The 20,554-nt window shown below is 46.5% G+C and overlaps 1 protein-coding gene and 1 non-coding gene across 9 annotated transcripts in view; both read left to right on the forward strand.

Annotated features, from left to right (window-relative positions):
* NAP1L4 (nucleosome assembly protein 1 like 4) overlaps positions 1-20,554 on the forward strand; it is a 42,008-nt gene that overhangs the window by 16,554 nt on the left and 4,900 nt on the right. For all 8 annotated transcript variants that reach the window (XM_072790374.1, XM_072790368.1, XM_072790375.1 and 5 more), the window contains 13 exons: positions 540-570; positions 1,425-1,483; positions 4,264-4,363; positions 6,243-6,384; positions 6,599-6,685; positions 8,099-8,230; positions 8,979-9,050; positions 12,108-12,247; positions 13,537-13,682; positions 15,864-15,886; positions 16,136-16,255; positions 18,680-18,709; positions 19,137-19,193. In XM_072790374.1, the coding sequence (XP_072646475.1) occupies positions 557-570; positions 1,425-1,483; positions 4,264-4,363; positions 6,243-6,384; positions 6,599-6,685; positions 8,099-8,230; positions 8,979-9,050; positions 12,108-12,247; positions 13,537-13,682; positions 15,864-15,886; positions 16,136-16,255; positions 18,680-18,709; positions 19,137-19,193 (1,122 nt within the window). In that variant the 5' untranslated portion in view covers positions 540-556. The remainder of the gene's footprint in view (positions 1-539; positions 571-1,424; positions 1,484-4,263; positions 4,364-6,242; positions 6,385-6,598; positions 6,686-8,098; positions 8,231-8,978; positions 9,051-12,107; positions 12,248-13,536; positions 13,683-15,863; positions 15,887-16,135; positions 16,256-18,679; positions 18,710-19,136; positions 19,194-20,554) is intronic.
* On the forward strand, positions 9,666-9,788 carry LOC140613657 (small nucleolar RNA SNORA54). The gene has a single exon (XR_012014559.1). It is a non-coding gene; the product is annotated as a small nucleolar RNA SNORA54 (small nucleolar RNA).

Genomic DNA, 20,554 nt, shown 5'->3' on the forward strand with positions numbered 1-20,554 from the left:
TTGGGCTGTGTGCTAGGTATGGAGCCTAGTTTAAAAAAATAAAAATTCTCCTGTGACTTAGAATGTGAAAGACCATATAAGCACTAGTAAATACTTTGAATAGTTCCAAAATAATTGACCTAGTAGCATAAATATGTCCATATTGCTGAAGCTTATTAGAGAAGGTAAATTAAAAATTAGAACTGATTAATCTTACTCTGAGCTCTATTTTAGCACCAAAAAGATTTTTTTTAATGAGTAAAGTGTTCATGCACTGAAATGCACAGATCCTAAGTGTAAGATTTGATGAATTTGGTAAGTAGCATATGTAAATATATGTAAATATATATGTAATATATATATATATATATATAAAACTGAGAAACCCAATAGTCTGTCCAAGATTTAGAACATTTCCATTACTCTAGAAAGTTCCTTCCTGCTCCTCCTGGTGTAGACCCTCATCCCCCATAGTAGATAGCCGCTGCTACACACACCCTGAAAAGTTCTTTGGGAATATTTAGTGATGTTAATCATTACAACTCTCTCTTAATTCTTAGGAGATCAAAACATTCAGATGGCAGATAACAGGTAAGCCAAAATGGATTTTGTTTATTGGGGTTTAAGTTTGATGAGCATGAGCCAAGTCAGTGAATATCATTAGAAGCTCTGGTTGAATGGCTCCCCCCGCCCCTCCCACCCCCTCCTCCCCCCCCGGGTGTGTTTGAGCCCATGAAGAAACTGCTTCACAACATGGGAAGTGTCTCAAATATTGATACTGGAAAACCTTTTATGGGAAGCAGTCATGTTGCTCTGCAGGCCTTAAACCTCCCAGGTGAAGTCATTTGATTAACTTGACACCATCCTTACATTGTATAGCCTCTAGTGGTCAAATGAAAAATAGATTTTGTTTGTGGCTTGTTCTGAAGGTTATGTTAGTCTTGTGTAGTGTTTGACATGGTTTAATTTTGGTGAGAAATTCTATCCAGACATCTTTGAAAACCGATACAGCTGTTTTTGTGGAGTTTAATTGTTTGTAGAGACTTTGGTGAGCTTACAGAGCCACAGTGGGCATTGTGTCCTAAAAACTTGGTAAGGTGGCTCTTCTTTGATCCCTTTAGCAGCTGACCAAACTATAGCATGCATGTTAGTTGGCTAGTGGGTTTGGTCTGAGGGTGGGGAGCAGATTTTGGGGGAAAGAAACTATAGAAATGAAAACTAAGAAGCTTTGGTCAGGGTTGGAAATGAGAACTATGGGGTGTGGCGGGGGGTGGGGCATGAGGGGTTGTTAAATAGTTTTTTTTTTTTTTTATGTAGATACACCTGTGCATCTATAGCTCTGTCCAAATATGAAGGCGTTGTAGAGGTTTTTTAATATGTTAATGTCCTTGTGCTGTTTGTTTTTGGAACTTCTTGATAGTAATAATTTATAAAATGTACTTTAGTTTTTCAGATGGTGTTCCTTCAGATGCCTTGGAGGCTGCTAAAAATGCAAGTAACACAGGTCAGTTCACTGCCCGTGGGGAAAGTAACAGTTGAGTTTGTGTGCAGAGCAGAGTGTGTTCCATTCTTGAAACATTTATTGCAATAATATAGGTGAAGGGTTACTGTGCTTCAAAGGTTTAGGGAAGTTAGAGTTGGTCAAGTGGGAAATGGTACTTCGTTTAAAAACTCCTATGCTAGGAGCTTCAGGCTTTCCAGAAGTAGGGTGACTAGCATGTCCCCTGGTCCCTGCTGCCACCCGTTACTGGAGCTTGTCAGCCAGTGACCAGTCTTTTACATCTGTGTTCTTTCTTCTTCCCTAAACATTTAGAAGCAAATGCCAGGCTTCATATCATTTTGTCCATGAATTCATAGATGTATTCTTTTATCCTCCATTTTAAAATGTATATATCCATACTTTTTTTTTCCCCCTTAAACTGTTTGAAAGCAAGTTGTGGGTATCCTGACCCTTTTCTCCTAAAACAGTTTTGTGTAAATTTCCTAAAAACTAGGATGAATGCTCCCAAACACAATGCTGTGACCACAACCAAGAAATGCGGGGGTTGGGCAGCCCTGGTGGCTCAGCAGTTTAGTGCTGCCTTTGGCCTGGGGCCTGATCCCGGAGATCGGGGATCGAGTCTTGGGATCGAGTCTCACGTCAGGCTCTCTGCATGGAGCCTGCTTCTCCCTCTGCCTGTGTCTCTGCCTCTCTCTCTCTCCTCTCTGTGTATTCTCATGAATAAATAAAACCTTAAAAAAAAAAAAAAAAGGAAAGAAAGGCGGGGGTTGACAGGACGCTGTTAGCCAATATGTAGTTCTGTTGCTTTTCCCCTGCTTTTCTCGGTTGTTCCTTTTTAACCATTGCCCACACTCAGGCCCAGGGCCAGCCAAAGGTCACGTCCCGAATTTAGTTCTGTCTCCTTTATTCTAGAACTCCCACCTTTTTATCCTACCCTGCAGTGACACATCCACAGGTTGTGTGCCCCGCTGTCTTATGGATTGCCCAGGCTTTGGATTCATTAGGTTGTTTCCTCCTCATTAGGTTCAGACTGCCACATGGGTGACCTGATGCAGGGGAAGCGCAAGGGCCGGGGATACTGAGATAGAGGACTTGGTGGAGGCACGTGTCTGGCACCCTTCCCCGTAGTGAGGGTCCCTTTAGTAAGTGGCCTGCCGGTCATCCTGTGACTACCCTGTCCTCCACTAGTGGTGATGACGATCCTTGCAGAGTCCGGAATGGCACTGGTGGTTGCATGAGTGCGTTTCTCTAATTCTGGTCGTCCTGCTGTGTGTTACATCTGTCAGAGATGGGCTTTCCCTCCCTACTCTCCCAGCCCCCACTTTGCTGTTACTGTATATTCCTAGGTCATTTCTCCTTCAGTGTTTGCTCGCTTGCCATCAGTATTCTTTTCAGTGTGCAAATTGTCTCAGTTTGCAGGTCCCTTCAGGCTGGCTTCTGTGTCCTTTTGCTATGTCCCCATCAGTTTCAAGTACTTTGTAGCTTTGTGATGCTAAGTGATGTTCCATTTTTCCTTGAACTTTTCTTGCTCTGGACCTGGAATCTACCATTTATTTCTCCAAGGGGCCCTGTTCCTTTTAGAGAGAGATTAAAAAATCAGAATATAGACGTTTCTATGCCTTCCAGTGGCCAGAGGTAGAGGAGAGATGTGTGTCTGTGTACACGTGTACTTTTTACATACTGCACACATTCATGTTTTATGTACACACATTTATATAGATTAAATACACCGTGCTTCATGTTAGCAGTTGTTAATAATTAAAATGTTAAAATTCATTTGCCTACTTCGTATCCTTTGCTTGCCCACATCACTTCTATACAAAAGGCAGAGAGAGATTACAGGTGCCTTATGAGTCTGGTGAGGGTGCTAAGTTCAGGTTCCTGGACAGTGTCAGGAGGTAGACATCAGCTCAGCAAACACTGAGACTGTGCCGTGGGCCAGGTGTCTTGCCACACTCTGGTTAAGTGAAGGACCCTTCCTTCCCCCTCAATGTCTTGTTTGTTCATTGGGAAACAACACAAACATGGCACAGGAGGCCAGTGACTTTCATGAGGGGGCGAGTTTGGGCAGAAAGGCTGGGTAGGTTAAGGTGGAGGCCCAGAGCGCTTGCCCATCTGGCACACTGGGAACCAGTGCGAGTAGGGGGCTTCCTGGGATGTGAGCTGGGCCACAAGTGCGCACTGATTTCCTCCAAGGGACAGTCACCTTGTCCCTGTCCTTGCTTCTGGGCCCTTCAGGTCTGAGGGAGAGAAGGCCCCTGGACTGAGAAGTGAGGACATCTTGGTTTGGGAGATTAGAGATTTAAACAGCTGAAGCAAAAAAATAAATAAATAAAAAAATAAATAAATAAATAAACAGCTGAAGCAAGAACTAGAACTGCCCTGGGCCTTCAGTGGATTGCTGACCCGCCTGCTCGGCTGAGTAATGGGGCCAGATGCCTTTAAAATACATTAGAAGAGGTGCCTTGGTGGCTCAGTTGGTTAAGTATCTGACTCTAGATTTTGGCTCAGGTCATGATCTCAGGGTCATGAGATTGAGCCCCGTGTCGAGCTCTTCACTAGGTGGGAAGTCAGCTTGAGATTCTCCCCCCCTCAGCTCCTCCCCATCTAAAAAAAATAAATTTTAAGTATTTTTTAAAACATGTTTTTAAGAAACCACTTGCTGCATTTAGAAATTAAAGTAAATAAAGCTGGGTAGATGTGCACTGATGATTTTCAGCCCTTGGCTGTTCCGTGTTGGGCATATTTTAAATTTTTGGCCTTGTTTTTTTACTTCTTAATAGAAAAGCTCACTGATCAGGTGATGCAGAATCCTCAAGTTTTGGCAGCTTTACAGGAACGGCTGGATAATGTCGCCCATACTCCTTCAAGTTACATTGAGACGTAAGTATGCTATTCATGGGATGCAGTACAACTTTAAGAAACAAAGGGGAAAAGACCGATTTCCTGGTTCCTTAGAACAGGAGTAAGTGTCTTTTTTATTGAGCAGACTTTGGGTACTGAGAACCGTGCACTGGGTTCTAAAGAAGAGCCCCTGGGCTCAGTGGGTGGTAGAAGAACAGGCCTGGGGTGGGGGTAGGGGGAGAAGAGACGGCTGTGGGCAGGGCTCAGGGTGGGGTGCTGGCTCCCTGCTGGCTCCCAGGCAACCACTCCCTGCTCTCCGCAGGTGGACGTGGTGATACTGCCTGGGAGTAGGAGAGGTGAGGATGATAATGGTCTCTAGTTTTCTGGCTAGACTCTGGGCGGGTGGGTTGGCGTTTGTGGAAAGGAAATGCTGCGGGGAGGGGCAAGGTTTCATGGAATAGAATTAGTTCCATGTTGTACATGCCATATGGTCAGTGCCCGCTGGGAGGACGGTGTGGAGTTACTGTAACTGATTGGAGGACAGCTGGATTTAGGATAGTAGGGCTCAGTTTGCTTAAAATCATTTGTTATTTTTCCATTGGAAAGGTAGAGTGAGATAAGAGGTTATTGTAATTGTGTGATTAATTCAGAAAAGAAATATAGGTGTTCTGTTATGTCTGCCATTTCATTCGGCCCCCACTGTGCTTCCACCTTACCCTGCCAGCAGTCCTAGAGACGGGCCTAGTTAAGTATCTTGGTAGAGAACCTTTCCCCTGAGGTAGCTGTGGATAGGGAGGGTAGCAGGGGCCCTTTGTGATTTAAGGCTGTGCTGGTGTACTGTCTAAACGGTACTGTGCATAGGAGCAGCTGACACCGTGCTGTGTGTTGTTGGAGGAAGGGTTGAGTGCCCAGGCTAGTGCTCGCCCTGCCTTCAGGGCTCAGCCCATATGGATGCCATCCATGGGGGCTGTGGGGGCTGTGATGAGGCCCAGTAATCTGCTCTTTGTTGTACATAGTGAACAAGGGCTTCAGGTTAAACATATAATTTTGATGGGTTAAAAAGGATTTTTTGCTTTTTCTGATTTAAGTAATGCATACAAACTGAAATATTTTTAGAATACAGAAAGTACTGAGGTATCTGGGCAACTCAGTTGTTAGTTGTCCGACTCTTGATTTTGACTCAGGTCATGATCTCAGGGTTGTAGGATTAAGCCCCTCGTCCGGCTCTGCCCATCATGGACTCTGCTTGTGGAGAAGTATGAAAAAGCAAAGAAGCTCAAAATTACCTGGCTCTCGAAGGGAACAGACCCCATTTGTCTGTGTCGTGTCTGATTTTCCCCTTAGTGTGTCAGCATGAACCTCCACTGGGCGCTGAATATTCCTTGAAAACATGATTGTGGATAAGCTGTGCTTGTTCAGTTTGTCGTTATTTCCAGTTTTTCACTTTTACAAATAATGCCTCAGTGGACATCTCAGGCATAAGTATTTGGTTATTTCTTTGGTGTAACTTCTTGAAGTAGAGTTACTGGACCCAAGGAACATTCAGGTTCAGCTTTGCTTGAAAGTGCATGAGTTGGTTAGAGGGCTTCTTTATCCTTACTCTCATCAAACCTGGGAGATTTTTTTTAATTGCCAACTTGGTGAGGAGCAGACAGTGGTTCTTCTAAATTAACATTCTTTGGACATTTTGTGGGATTGAACCTTCTTTCCATGTTTACCTGTGTTTTTTCTTTTGTGGTTTATCCGCCTGCATCTCCCTGCCACCTTTTGGGATGTTTATCCTTCTAATGATGTGTAGGAGCTCGTTTCTATAATAAGGATGTTAATTCTGTTAGTCTGAATTTATTTTAAGAAGATTGAAAAGCACGCTGCCTTACTTAGTGGCCATAAGGATGTTTGACTTTTCCTTTCCTCTCAGTCTGCCTAAAGCTGTGAAGAGAAGGATCAATGCACTGAAACAGCTTCAGGTGAGGTGCGCCCACATAGAAGCCAAGTTCTATGAGGAGGTCCACGACTTGGAGAGGAAGTATGCTGCGCTGTACCAGCCTCTCTTCGACAAGGTGGGCAGCTCTCTCATACGTTGCGTGTGCAGGGGCAGAGCTTTCTTCAGGGGAGACCTCCATGCTTATGGAGTGGGGGACCCTTGAATGGTTATCCTTCAAACCCTAAGATTTAGGGTCTGAAGTTATAAAAGCATTGGGTATTCACAGATATTTGCAAATTGAATGAACTTCTGAGTTGCTGTAACTCTAAGAAGGTCTCGTTCTTACTTAGAGAAGGGAATTCATCACTGGTGATGTTGAGCCAACAGATGCGGAGTCAGAGTGGCACAGTGAAAATGAAGAGGAAGATAAATTGGCTGTGAGTATTTTTTTTTTTTTGAATGAGTGCGTCTTGTGTTGTTTTAGTGCTATTAGGGGTAAGAAACCTGAACGTTTTTTAATCCATGGTATGCCGTCACCAAGAACAGAGAGCTCCTAACTTTAGGTGCTGTTTCACCCTGAGGTTGGTCCTTTAGATTTCCTTATGACTGGAGCACTGAGCAGCTGGCAGCCTGGTGTCAGTCAGTTAATACCATGAACCAGATGTGATTTCCCTTCTCAGTCTAAACAGCTCCATGCTGTAGGATAGTGAGATGTGGGATCCGACAAACAGAATTGAAAACTTCAGGAGATGTCTTCCATCAGGACAAAAGCCAGACCCCACAAGGGGAGGGGACACCTCTGTCTCCACTCACTACATGGTCAGGGCCACCCTTCTCTAGGACTAGCAGTGGTAGTGAAGGAGCCACAGTGCACCCAGCCACTTGGGATTGGGAGCTTCTCATCACCTGCTCATAGTCTTCAGCAGATCCTATTCCAGTGTCGCAGAAAGTTCCAGCATGCTGTGGGGTAACTTTGTCCACCTGCTTCTTGTTTGGAAGACAAGCAACTTATATTTTTATCCTTTTTATGATCCATTCCATCAGGATTATTTTTTTAGAGAATTTTTTTTGAAGTGTATGTTAGTTTTAGTGACCGTATGTTTTTGATCTTTCAAATATATTGTAGAACTGGCCTGGTTGAAGCTGTGGCTATGGATGAATCTAGTTGTGAATCATTTCCTTATTGCTCAAGAAAGATCTGCCTCTGTTAATTTGAAAAGCTCCTTATGATCATTTGTGCATAAGAATCCCATGTGATGAAGCATTTGCACTTAAAGTGGTTCCATTTAGTGTTGTGCTTGACCTCCCTGGGCCTGCCCTTTCCCTGGGCCCTGATGTTAGAAATGATCCCTCTGCACATGCTTGTCCAGTCATCTCCCTGATGTTTGCATGGGAGTTTCTGTGCAGACATTTATAGCCACCTCCTTACCAGTGGATGTACACACCAGTTGGCGTTCCTTGTTGCCAAGGGCACTGGAGTCCTCCAGTCTGGGTGGCTGATTGTCCCAAGATGAACATCTCATAGAGCTGGCACTTGGCACCTTTCCCAAGTTTGATGGTATTGTACCATCTTTTAAAATTATATCACACAAAAAAAAATAAAAAAAATAAATAAAATAAAATAAAATTATATCACAGAATCACATCTGAATGGAATGCTTTGATTGCTTTGTTCCTTAAAGTCACTTTAAAAATGTGACATGCATGGTGGTCTTGGAGATGCAGATGCAAAGAATACAGTTTTTGATAGAAGTGTGTGCAGGACTCTGAAATTTACATTTTGCATTAAGCGGTTGAATATAAGTTTATTACTTTGTGGTAAGTGTTCTGTTCTCTCTTATTTTTTTTAGGGAGATGTGAAAAATAAAGTAGTCATAGCAGAAAAAGAAGCAGCAACAGCAGAGGAGCCAAACCCCAAAGGAATTCCAGAGTTCTGGTTTACCATCTTTAGAAATGTAGATATGCTAAGTGAATTAGTCCAGGTAAGCAAATTTCCACCTAATAGAGTGATTTCAGTCTTAATTATTTATCTGTTAACCACTTAACTCTGTGTTTAGCAGTTGTTCCTGGGGGGTGGAAAGGCACTTGACCAATAGCTCATATGTGTGGTCTTGATCTCCTGGGGCCGGGGTCTCACTGTTAGAAGCCTCCATGCTACCTGACACTGAAAGTGCTGCTGGGAAGACCTGTACCTCTGAGAGTGAGCCAGACTTGTAGTCTTCCTACCTCCATGAAGGCCCACTGCCTCCCCCCTAGAGCACTTACCAACAGACTCAGAACCCTTCCTCATCTTCCTGTGAATGAACAAGTGGGAAGATGTGAGGGCAGGAGACCAGGAAATTGGCCAACAGGGTCCATAACTTGCTGACCTAGGTGTTGTTTCTGGTTCTCTCTTCAGAGATGTGAGGACCAGCAGGCTTGGTCGATCCTATATTTAGTGGCATCTAGTGGTAGTGTAAAAGCAGCTGGGCTCCTGCCCATCCTGCCTGGCATTGATGGTTCCCAGTGCTCTGTGCCAGAGAGAAGTGGCACCTTGTTGCTGTCACCTAGGCCCAGTGGTCCATGCACAGATTTGGGTGACTTCCTAGGAGCTCTTACTTGATGAGGCCAAAATTCCAGCCAGGGCTGCTTCCCAGCATCTGGGATTGTGTCTGATGTCCAGTCAAAGGGGGTAGTGTGTGTTGTTTGGAAAAAGCCCGCTAGAAATTTTTTTTTTCTCTTTATGATCAGGAATATGATGAGCCTATCTTGAAGCACCTGCAGGATATTAAAGTGAAGTTTTCAGACCCTGGGCAGCCAATGGTGAGTACTGATTGAGTTCCTGATTGGCATCAGAAAAGGTCAGGGCACTGAGGGTGAGGGGCTTGGAGCCAGGGTTGGGGATACAAACCTGGTCACACACTTGCAGAGGATGGTCCTGAGGAAGATGCTCACCAAGAACTAGAATGTTGTCACGTGGCCTTCCTGGGCCTTGCCCAGTAGCACTGCATAGCCTGACAGCCCGAGGCATGGGCTGCATGTGGCAGGTGCTGGAGTCTGCAGCAGTGGACTCCCTTGCCAAGGTGTCTGCCACTTAGTTGCCACTCCCTGAGCTAGCTTGTTTTCTGTCAAATGGGACAATGTCTTTGTTCTAAGTGTCTTTCAGGTTTGTGAGGATCTAATGTCTGTAAAGCAGGATGGTAGGTATATACTCAAATACGAGCAGCACTTTAATAGGAACCCAAGATGCTAATGAAAGAAGCCTCTATTAAGTTTTACCTAAAATAACCGCAGGTAGACAAACCTGAAAAACGTGTCCTTGCTTTGACTGTCACAAAACAGCTCTTAGTGGCTAGTGAGAGGAGTCTGACTGAAGCCAGCCCTTCCTTTCCTCCGGGGAATGGGGCCTGCCAACCTGAGTGAGCTGGGTCCTCATAGAGGCACCATTCGTGGCCTCTTAGCCTGGCTGTGGCTGACGGGCTCCATTCCAGTGTGACAGCAGTTCCAGCGGCACTTGACTGACTGCATCGTGGCTCTCAGGTTCAGGTCCTGGGGACACAGCCTGGGACCTAGGGCCTGGCTCCTCCCTCCCCATTGCAGAGCAATGGCCCCAGCTCAGGAATGAGGGCCAGTGTACGTGGGATGTCTCTCCCTGCTCCTACAGGTACTTACTGGAGGCAAGGGGCAGGGGGATACCCTGGTTCTGTCCCTTTCACTTCTCCTGCCTGGCTCACTCTGGGAGGTGACATTCAGCTTTCCCTCTGAGGGTGTGGGGTGCTGGGCACCAGCTGAAGTGATGTCAGCTCAAAGGTTGAGGGGAACCCCTTTCCTACTGCACCTGGTTAACCAGGTTATCAACAGGGCCTTCTTGTTGGTTATCAACAGGAGGCTGGGCCATGGCACCCCCTGGAGGCTACATGGGGCAGCCCGAGCTTGTTGGCTTGTGTTTGGGGGTGGGGTGGTGGTGGAGTGCATGCTCTTTTAAGATTCTGTGTCCGTTTTTTCCCCTAACACTTCTTTCTCACATCTATTAACTATTAATTTATTTTTTCCCTCTCGCTCAGTTCTTTTCTTTTGTTCTTACAGACACTTGTTTGGTGATTTTCTGGGTCTGTTTTCTTTCTCAGTCTGTCTGGCATTTTCCTCCATCTCTTACAGTGATTTATAGACAAACAGGAGCCTTAGTGTTGGGAGACCACCAGCCAGTCTTCTTTCTCCCCCTCGTTACCTCCCCCGTTACAAAAGTCATACGCACTTACTGTGAGTGAGGAGGCATAAAGAACAACAATGCACATCTGTCGTGTAGAAGTAACTCTCAACTGTGGAGTCTGTTTCCCCATAACCTTTGTCCTTTTAAAATTGTTATGAAATATTTTAGACATTAAAACTAGAACGAGGATGCCTGGGTGGCTCAATGGTTGATCTTCTGCCTTTGGCTCAGGGTGTGATCCTTGGGGTCCTGGGATCAAGTCCTGAATCAGGCTCCCTGCAGGAAGCCTGCTTCTTTCTCTCTATGCCTCAGCCTTTCTGTCTCTGTCTCTTATGGATAAATAAATAAAATCTTAAAAAAAAAAAAAAAAAAAAAAAAGGAACAAGAGATAAAAACTATCCAGCCTCAGAATGAAGCAGGGCCATTGTGTTTGCTTCTCCCGTGACCACACCTCTCCTCTTCAGGGTCTCCACACTTACCCTGTAGCAAAGAGGAATTACATCTGTGGACAATGTTGTATAGGCTCTGCTGGGTGGGAAATAGTTATTACTGCCTCTGTGGGCTGTAAAATGATTTATTTAATGTTGCCCACACATGCCGCTGCCACCTCCACCCTATTTTGAATTGTTGCATTATGATCAGCACACTTGAACCTAAATCATTTGTTCAAATTTTGGGTGGTTTCCTCAGTTTAGATTCCGTTTAGTATAGTTTTACTGGGTTAAAAGAGGTGGACCTTTATAAGGCTCAAAGGTTCACTTCGCATATTTTTTACACTTTATTTTTTGGAATCGTGTTTTTTTTCCCCTTTGTTTTGAAATAATTGCAAGCTTAGTACCTGAGCTGCAGCAACAGTGTAGTGTTCCTGTGCTGCTTCTGCCCAGACTGGAGCTACTGGGGCCCTGTGGGCCATGCGGGGCAAGGGATTGCTTCCCAGGCTTTTCTTTTTTCTTTTTTTTTAATTTTATTTATTTATTTATGCATGAGAGACCGAGAGAGAGGCAGAGACACAGGAGGAGGGAGATGCAGGCTCCATGCCAGGAGCCCGACGCAGGACTCCAGGATCGCGCCCTGGGCCAAAGGCAGGCGCCAAACCGCTGAGCCACCCAGGGATCCCCTCTACTGCCTCTTGATTTTATTTGTGTCTGCTGCTTTCTACACACCCTGCGTCCATTGTTCCTCTTATGCTTGTCTCTTCGGATTATACAGTGCTTTTGAACAAAAGATGAACTTGTCCCATCCCTGCATAGAGGGGCCCCTTCACGCAGCAGAGAAGGCAGTGCTGTGCCTGAGCCCAAGTACAGAAGGGGCGGAGGGCTGGACCCCTGACGCCTGGTTTCCCAGTCCAGGCCCCCACCTCTGTCAGGGTGGGCCCTGCAGCAGCAGGGAGAAGCTAGGGTTCCCTAGGAGAGCTTGGACCTCCGCTGGGGAGGGTGCCTCAGAGGGGCACGCAGGACAGGTATTCCCTCACCTGCCATTTGTGTTTTGACTTGATGCTGCTGTTTTTTGTAATAAAGATATTTTTCTTGATATGTGACCATACCTGTTGAACTTTTCAGTAGTGGTTTCTGTGACATTCTGCTCAGGGAGGAGTTGGTCTCTAGTACATACCATGCCGTTCATAGTCTGTCACTGGTGGTCTGTAGACTGACCTGAGTTTTTGTATTTAGTCTTTTGTATTAGAGTTCCACTTTGAACCCAACGACTACTTTACTAATTCAGTCCTGACAAAAACATACAAGATGAAGTCAGAACCAGACAAGGCCGACCCCTTTTCCTTCGAAGGTCCTGAAATAGTTGACTGTGATGGGTAAGTACATGCCATTTCAGCTTCTTTTTGGAAATAAAAACAGATAATTTTAGAACTTAACGAGTAAGAGAAAATAAGAATAAAGCAAAATGTCATTAATCTTCTTAAAAGCCCAGTGGACAAAGATTTAAATTATTAAATAGTCTTTCTGTTTTGGGGGTATGACCGCCTGTGCTGGGAAATGTGTCATGGGGTCACATGTGCCACCATGGGGGCTGGCGGCCCAGCTTCCTCATCAGATGGAGGGATTGGGTCCTCAAGCTCCCTTACATGACACTGTCCTCACTGAACTGATAAATGATCTTCAGTGTTTGTTGAGTGAAGAAAATGAGTCAATGAAGGGCAGTATGGGTCAGTTGCTTGATTTGGAAATTGGTGGGGCAGTTTAATTGTTATCTGACTCATGATGGAGCCCCTTGGTGACTTCAGGGGAAATCACCAGGAAGAGAAGGTGGCTTGGAGTTCTTTCCCCTTGGTATGTTTGAGGTGGTTTGGGAAATTGTTTTGTCTTTGAATTGGCACAATTACCTTACTCATGGGACAAGTACTTCTGAATCTTCCCAGATGAGCAGTTCCAGAGCTTTCTTAAAACCTTTCTAGGCTCGAGTGGTGAGAGTGACTGAGAGAGCATTTCCCAAGGGGAGGCTGTTAGGTGACACGTAGGCCCGGCTTACCAGGCATGTTCCCAAGCAGACACCAGTCTCATGCTGCCAGGGGTTCCCAGTGGGTCCACAGTGATGGAGGGATGAGCAGTGGTACAGGGTTTGCATTTGCACCCAAGAAGGCCCATTCAGCAGCCTGGAGCCAGTGTGTCCACCCCAGACAGTCCTTTGTGCAGCTATAACTTGCTGCCTCTCCACCTTGTCCTGCCTGGAGAATCCAGGTGTGTGAGTGGGTGACTTCAGGGTGCTTTGGGGTCTGGACAGAGGCAGCAGGTGGCAAGCTCCTGAGCGTCTTTTGGGCCTCTTAGCCCAGCTGTGACCCGGCTTGGTAATAGGAAACACCCTCCGAGTACTTGACAAGGGGAGGGGGCATTATGCCACTGTGGTCACAGAACCCCCAGCTTCAGGCAGTGCTGCTAGCCAGCGCGGCGGCAGCCTAGGTCACCTGGCCACTTCCCTTTGTCCAGCCTTCACATGGACTTTGTAGATGTGCCGATCCGACTGGCAGGCTGCTTTCCCTACCTACGTTGTCCAGGTCCTCTAGCTGTGCTTTGGTACCGTGGGTGTTTGTGGTCAGTGTTTCTTATGGCCCGTGTCCGCATGTGTGATGGCTGTCTGTCCCCATAGGTGTGCTATTGATTGGAAGAAAGGGAAAAATGTTACAGTCAAAACAATCAAGAAGAAGCAGAAACATAAGGGACGAGGCACAGTGAGAACAATTACCAAACAAGTTCCCAACGACTCTTTTTTCAACTTCTTCAGCCCACTGAAAGGTGAGTGGGTTGCGTTGCGGATGGTGATTATATATTACGGGAAGTCCTTGCCTTACCCTTAGAGTCCGGTGCAGGTCCTCTGGTGAGTGTGACTGCTAAAGACACAGTTGCTATGCTAGGGGCCGTGGTGCTGGTGCTCACAAGGTGCGGAAGTGGTAGGGGTGGAGGGAGGGCTCAGTGGGCGCCCTGAGCTCCATGCTGGCAGGCCTTCCTGCCACAGCCCTGCCTTTGTCCCTGGTTGTACTCCAGTTACACCTATGCAGCTTGTGGATCATTCCCCACCCTCTCTCTTATAAATTTAGTTTAGTTTTGTTTTTCTCTGTGACTTGATACAACTTGAGGGGTTTACAGATCATGGATTTCTGTTTTTGAAAGACTTAGCTTGGAAACTAATTTTTTTTTCCACCTAAGTAATAAAATAAAGTGACCAAGTGAAGGTTGAGCAACAGGTTTTGAGGGTAAATTACTGAGAAGTCTTAACAAAATTTTTTAAACCTGAACGTGAAGGCCAGGCGGGTTGGCAGTGTTAGAATAGGAGAAAACATGCTCTCTTTATTTTCCGTGAACACGAAGTGATTGAAATCTAGAACTGCCTGCCCCTGGCACAGGTAATTGGTGGGCGTGTGAGTTTTTCTCCCTTGCCCACAGGGTGGCTCCATTTTTAAGTGTGAGCCTCAGACCATGACTTTGTCTCTGAGCTGAGGGCCCTGGCTTCTCAGGCTACGACATTCGCCCTTCCACCCTGTATCTTTCTGGGATTCGTCTTTGATCCTAGAGGATGCAAATGTGTATTGGTTTGGTGGTAACACTAGCCAAAAATGTAGTTAAGTTTTTTCCTTGTATTGGAGAATCCCCTTTGGTGGTCACCTGCATACATTCTCCATGAAACAGGGGCTTTGGTTCCTAAATGCAGTGGCTTTGCTGGAAGGTTTCTTAAGATTGGGTTTTAAGTAATTTAATAATCAAAATGAAATTAAGTGGACTCAGAATTTGGGGGGGGTGACTTTTGGGGTTCTAAAACTGTCCTGTGATGGTTATGACTCTGAAAATGTCCTGGGGTAATTAATGTACACTTAAGCTCTCTGGTAGATAAATTACATGTAAACATAGCTATTTTTAAAGTCGTCATGTATGATATCAAGTGATGAGCTCTGTGAAAACAAATCAAAGGTGACCATAGTAGTGACAGGGCAGGCAAGGAAAAGGTGCTGAAATTCAGATAATGTGTTTTGAAATGAAGGAATCTGGTCTGGTGCCCTCCTTGTCCTTAAATCTATAAGACCTGTCCCAAAGTCACATGAGCAAAGTCCTTGGCACCCAGGCCAGAGTTCCCAGACCCAAATCTTAGCCTGTGGTGGTGCGCACATGCCAAGGCTCAGGGAACATGCTATAGGGGTGGTGTTGACACACATGGGTGCCCAGCCCCTGGGGAGCAGCCAAGCCAGGAGGGGCTAGTTGAGGCCAGGGTGGTAAGCCTCCCGCTCCTGGCAAGACTGAGCCTTGAACAAGCATTTCTAAAGTCTGGGTTTTGAATGGTGGTGGTTAGTTGAGCATCACTGGGCTTTGTTGAGTGGTTTTAAGTTCCTGTATTTGCCGTCACTCTCGGTTCTGGGTCAGGCTCTGGTGCAGCAGCAGAGTCTGGCCAACTGTGCGCGTGCGCGCGCGCGTGTGTGTGTGTGTAATTGCCCCTGTGCTGCACTCTTTGGTGGGCAGCGACCAGCAACACCCTCTTGCCCACAGGGAGTCTTTCCATTGTGTGGGAAGAATGCTTCAGCACTGTGTTCTCTCCTTTCTCCTTTCCAAATGGACACAGTGTGGACCCTACTGAGGTGCAGTGCTTTAGAAACAAGGCTCAAGGATCTTCCTCCCCCGAGAGAATCCTGCAGGGTTGCAGGACACGGGTACAGTCTCCTTAAAGTGTAAATGCGCGCTGAGTGTCCACAGTCTGGAGCCACTTCATAGGCCTTTCCACCTGCTACCACTAAACTAGGAAGGAAAGTGCTTTTCCCCAGTTGGTGTCCTGAGCAGGTTTCCGAACAGGTCTGGTGGGGGCCACAGGGAGATTAGGGGCTCCAGCTGTGCATGGTCCCACCTTACCTCCATGGATCTGCCTGCATGGGCTTGCAAAGGTTTTGGTTGTCAGTGTAACGTGCGTATGTTTTGTCTTTTTTTTTTTTCTAGCGTCTGGGGATGGAGAATCACTGGTAAGCTTTGTGTTGTCATCAGAATCTCATTATCTCCAGAGCAGTTGCCCACCTTCTATTCAGTCCCTCCTCCCTCCTTAATCCTCTGACACCTGGGGTGTGCGGTATTCACTACACTGTGGGGCGGAGCCCCGTGTGCTCCACCACTCTCAGTAATGCTGGGTCCCCCAGAGTGAGGGACACGGTGCGGGTGGGGGGCGCGGTGTTCGCCGGTGGACACAGGTTAACATTGGGGTCTTACCTCCTCAGGATGAAGACTCGGAATTCACATTAGCCTCTGACTTTGAAATCGGACACTTCTTTCGTGAGCGGATAGTCCCGCGGGCTGTGCTGTACTTCACAGGGGAGGCCATAGAGGATGATGACAACGTATGTGGGTGGGAGACCCTGGGGGTCCCCTGGTGGCGGGGGAGGGCGGACAAGCAGGGCTCTGGGGTACTCGTAGAGCAGAGTGCCAGCCCCCTCCAGGGACAGCATCCTCAAAAGACCCCAGGTGCTCATCATGTCCTGCTTAAGGTCTATAAGCTTTGGGTGACTTGGAAATGGGAGGAAAATCTCATTTACGGAAGTCTGGCCACAGCAAAAGGTTAGGATAGAGTGGACTCGTGCTAGCCTGTGGTGTGCTGGCCCCAAAGAATTGAAACCCATGGTGCACAGAAGGATGGTGTGGTTGCAAAGTCCCCTCCTTCCTCTCTCCCTGCCTGAGCACAGCCTAGCTGGCTGGCTTTCGATGGTCACCTGAGATTGTTCTTCATTCCAGCCTGCGCTCGGCTCACCGTGTCGTCTTGATTTGTAGGAATAAAGTCTTATAGTGTGCTGTTAGAAGTATGCTTCAGATATTTATTCCCTTGCTTTTAGAGCTCTTAGGTTTCCTGGATGGTTCTCAGTTTCCTTTCTAAGACGTTTCTCAAGGCTTCAGATGGGGACAGCCAGAGCCAGGCAGGTTTGAGCTGCTTAGTGCCCAGGGGCAACGAGGGCCTGCTCCTCGCACTTCTCCTTTGTGCAAATGGGCCCATCCAGAGTGGGCTGGCTGTGTAATCTGGAACTGCTTTGTCTGTCCCTGGGCTGGGAGGTAGTTTTGGGGCAGGCTGACATGGACACGCACAAGTCAGTGTAGTGTTGCCTCGTGTAAGTGCTCAAGTTATTAAGTTGACACAGCAGATTGTAGACCAACACAGTCCCGTAGAACTTTCTGTGATGATGGAACAGTCTTCAGCGTGCCTGCTCTGTCCAGTGTGGTAGGACTGGCCCCATGTGATGCTTGAGGATGTAAAATGAAGCTCTAGGCAACTGAGGTCAACTGAGTGTTTAGTTTTTATTTAATGTAGCCAAAACAGTCTAGTGATGACACACAGTGGAAATCTCTAGACTGCATGGTCTCCACAGTTTTGATCATATACCCATCAATTTTAAAACTCGAACGTGCAGCTCATTATATATTGGTTTACTTCAAATGCATGCAGAGTGGGTAGTACTGGCTAGGACTGTGTGTGTATTCACTCACAACACCTTTTGTATGGGTGCTGCTGCTGAGCAGTGTAGTTTAGAGGTTAGAAGGGGGAGCCGCACTCAAGACTGCTTATTAGACCAGGATCCCAATTTCACCACTCATAGCTGTGTGGCCTCTGTGCTGCAGTGTCCTCATCTGAAAACAGGGTTAACGGTAGACTCTGGTGACTTGTCAGGCTCTCTAAAATAGCACCTCTAACAAAAATTTAAAAAAATAAAATAAAATAGCACCTCTTGGCACCATTACATAGTGCATGTTAGGATAAAGGTAAACTTCAGGTGTCTGCTATGTTGGAAACCTTGCACAACAGCTGGACATTGTTGCAGGAGGGAATGGGTCTTCCACGTTCTCTAGGCTTAGCTTGCTTTTCCCATGAGCTCTGCAGTCACTGTGGAAGCACTGTTCTACGTCACTGTGAGGTGTGTTTGAAACAGGACCCTCTAGGCCCTTCCACGTCAAGAGTGAAATGATAATACTTAGAACCTCAGAAGATCCACGCTTGAGCCTGTTGGAGGGTAGTTCCAATCTGAGCTAAAATGTAGTTCCCTACAAGACATCAGACCAAGGTCTTTCCCTCTCGGAGGCTGAAGGGCACTGGGGGGTGTGTGGACCCCACCAGCCCTTAAGCCCTTAGAAGTTTTGTGTGGGCTGTCACTAAGGACAGGCTCCAACGAATAAAATGTTTGTAAGAAAAAGCCTACTAAATTTTTATGTCCCTCGTGGCGTTCAGGCAGTAACGATAAGGTTTGTTTTGTGTTTGATCTTGTTCTGAGTCTGATGTGTGGAGTTTGAATGAGAGTCTGACCTGTGGTGTCTTTGGACCTAGAAGAAATTCATTCACAACCAACCAACTACAGTGTTAGGCTTCTCTTCACACTTAAACACCAGGGTTTTATCACATTTCTAATAATAAATACCCTTGTAGGAGATATAAAATACTATTGGAATTCATGTATCTGCATAGTAAAATGCTCCTGTTTGGCTTAGATTAGCCAGTTTCCCAAGGGGTCCCAATATGGTGTCATGATGACCATCTTATTCCTGCACCCTTCCCCATCCTCAGGCCTTGTTTTGAGTGGTTTTCAGATACCCAGCATCCTATGAACACAGCAGGCCTCATGGCTAGATGGCCCCACAGCATCAAGGGCCAGGATGCCCAGAGGCTGGGCCATGCTTCTGCTTCCCACAGGCCTGACCAGTGGGGGCACTTGACAGGGACTGTGCCTGGGTCAGGCTGCCCTTGTGCTTTAGAGACCTAAATCCTGTTTCCTTTCTTTTTTCAGTTTGAAGAGGGTGAGGAAGGAGAAGAGGAGGTAAGACATGGTGAACGTGGAGCATCTTTTCCCTGAGGCTGCACTAGGCTTCCCCTGCCAGAACAGTTGGAGGTCATGGAACCTTGTGTGGAGCTGCCTCGGGGCCTCCACCCTGTTGAAGCCAGTGGAAGGGGGTGGTGGACGCAGGTGCTGGCCCTCTGCCCAGTCGCCAGCCCCTCGATTGACTTAGGAAATGTTGGTTTAACAAACAAATCGCATTTTCAGCAGTGTGTTTATGTCCATTATCACTGAGAACAAAAAGGTGCCTAGAAATCATTGTGTCCAGAGGAAGTGACCTAAGCACTTAGGGACCGTGATCATGGATTTCCTGCTGAATTCGAGGGTGGCTTTCATTTGTGTGGAGTGTGTGCAGATCCACAAGAGTTTAAGTCCCGTGTGTTCAGCTCGCTCTCATCCTTTTCTGCAGGAGTTGGAAGGTGACGAGGAGGGAGAAGATGAGGATGATGCCGACATTAACCCTAAGGTCAGTTGTTGGGGAGCTGCCGTGTCCACCGATGCCATGCTGCTGTGCTGTTGGGTTGTGTCCCCACCTGGCGTGCCTGTCCTGCTCTAGTTAGAACATGGAAAACAGACCAGGAATAGGCATGAGTAGCCCCTTCGGTAGGATTTAGTGCTCGGTGAGTGTCCAGTGAAGGAAGGCTTTCCAAGCTTACTCAGAAGCTCTTTCTTTCCATAAGCTATTTCAGGAGAGCAGCTTTGTTTTCCAGACCCTTAGTCCTTTCAGGGTAATGGCTGAATGACCACATCAATAAGCTGCCATCTATTTGTTTTTGGAAAAGGTATAAAGAAGGAACTTCGGGGGGTTATTTTTTTTAATAGAGTAATTGAATTGTAGACATAATTTTGTAGTTGCCTATGGGCTGAGAATATTCACAAGCTATGTCTAAATACCTCTAATCATTGAAAGTAAACTAGGAAGCATTGCTAAAAAAACAAAAACAAAAACAAAATGAGAGTGGCAACCCCGTTAATTTTACCTGAAGGTCTGAATGTTTACTGATGGTCAGATCAACTTAAATGAAGTTGCTTTGCCACTTAACACATCTCTTAAATCCAGAACTGCTTTAATGTAGTCCTGAAGCTGTAGTATGAATGTCCTCTGTTTGCTAGCATGAGAAATTGAAAGCTCACTACATCTTAGTATTAAATACATCACAGGCTGTTGGAACACTCAACTGACCTGCCATTTATAGCCTGGGTCTCGGTTTAACTAGACATAGTTTGTCCTCCGTTTTTGCCCAAAGTGGAATGTGCACTAAACTATCAGTGTAATAACCCAGCTCTGTAAGTGTGTGTGTGTGTTTGTTTTTTTTTAACACCCAAATGTTTCTGTAAATGCATGCTTTACAGCTCCTTCTAGGGAAGGATGAGAGGTGGGTTTAAGACTTTTTTAAATGTACCATATAAATACTGCTTTGGGAATAAGCCTACAGACATACTCACCTCTGCACAGTTGGCCTATCACGGGAGAACTGTAGTGCAAGCACCCCTGTGCTCAGCTCTGTAACATGGGGGCCCTGCCTCAGGTGGCTCACACTGGGCGAATGGGGGAGGTGCTGACACACACATTCATGGTTTGGATTTGAGAACAGAGACTGAGGATGGTTTGCAGGGGGAGCTCCGTTACTCCGTCGCTTGTCACTTCCTTCTGTTGTTTGTCCTCTTCTCTCTCCTTGCCAAACCTGTCTCCTGCCACGTCTGTTTTCTGGAAGGGCATTCTCTCACAAGTAATCTGGCACAGTATAGGGTTGTCAGGACTGGCGCTCCGTGGATCTTCATTGGTGGGGCACAGGGGTGGGATGATAAACTGGGAGGCACCAGGAC

Source organism: Canis lupus, chromosome 21 (assembly GCF_048164855.1).
Source record: "Canis lupus baileyi chromosome 21, mCanLup2.hap1, whole genome shotgun sequence".
NCBI classification, from domain to species: Eukaryota; Metazoa; Chordata; class Mammalia; order Carnivora; family Canidae; genus Canis; species Canis lupus.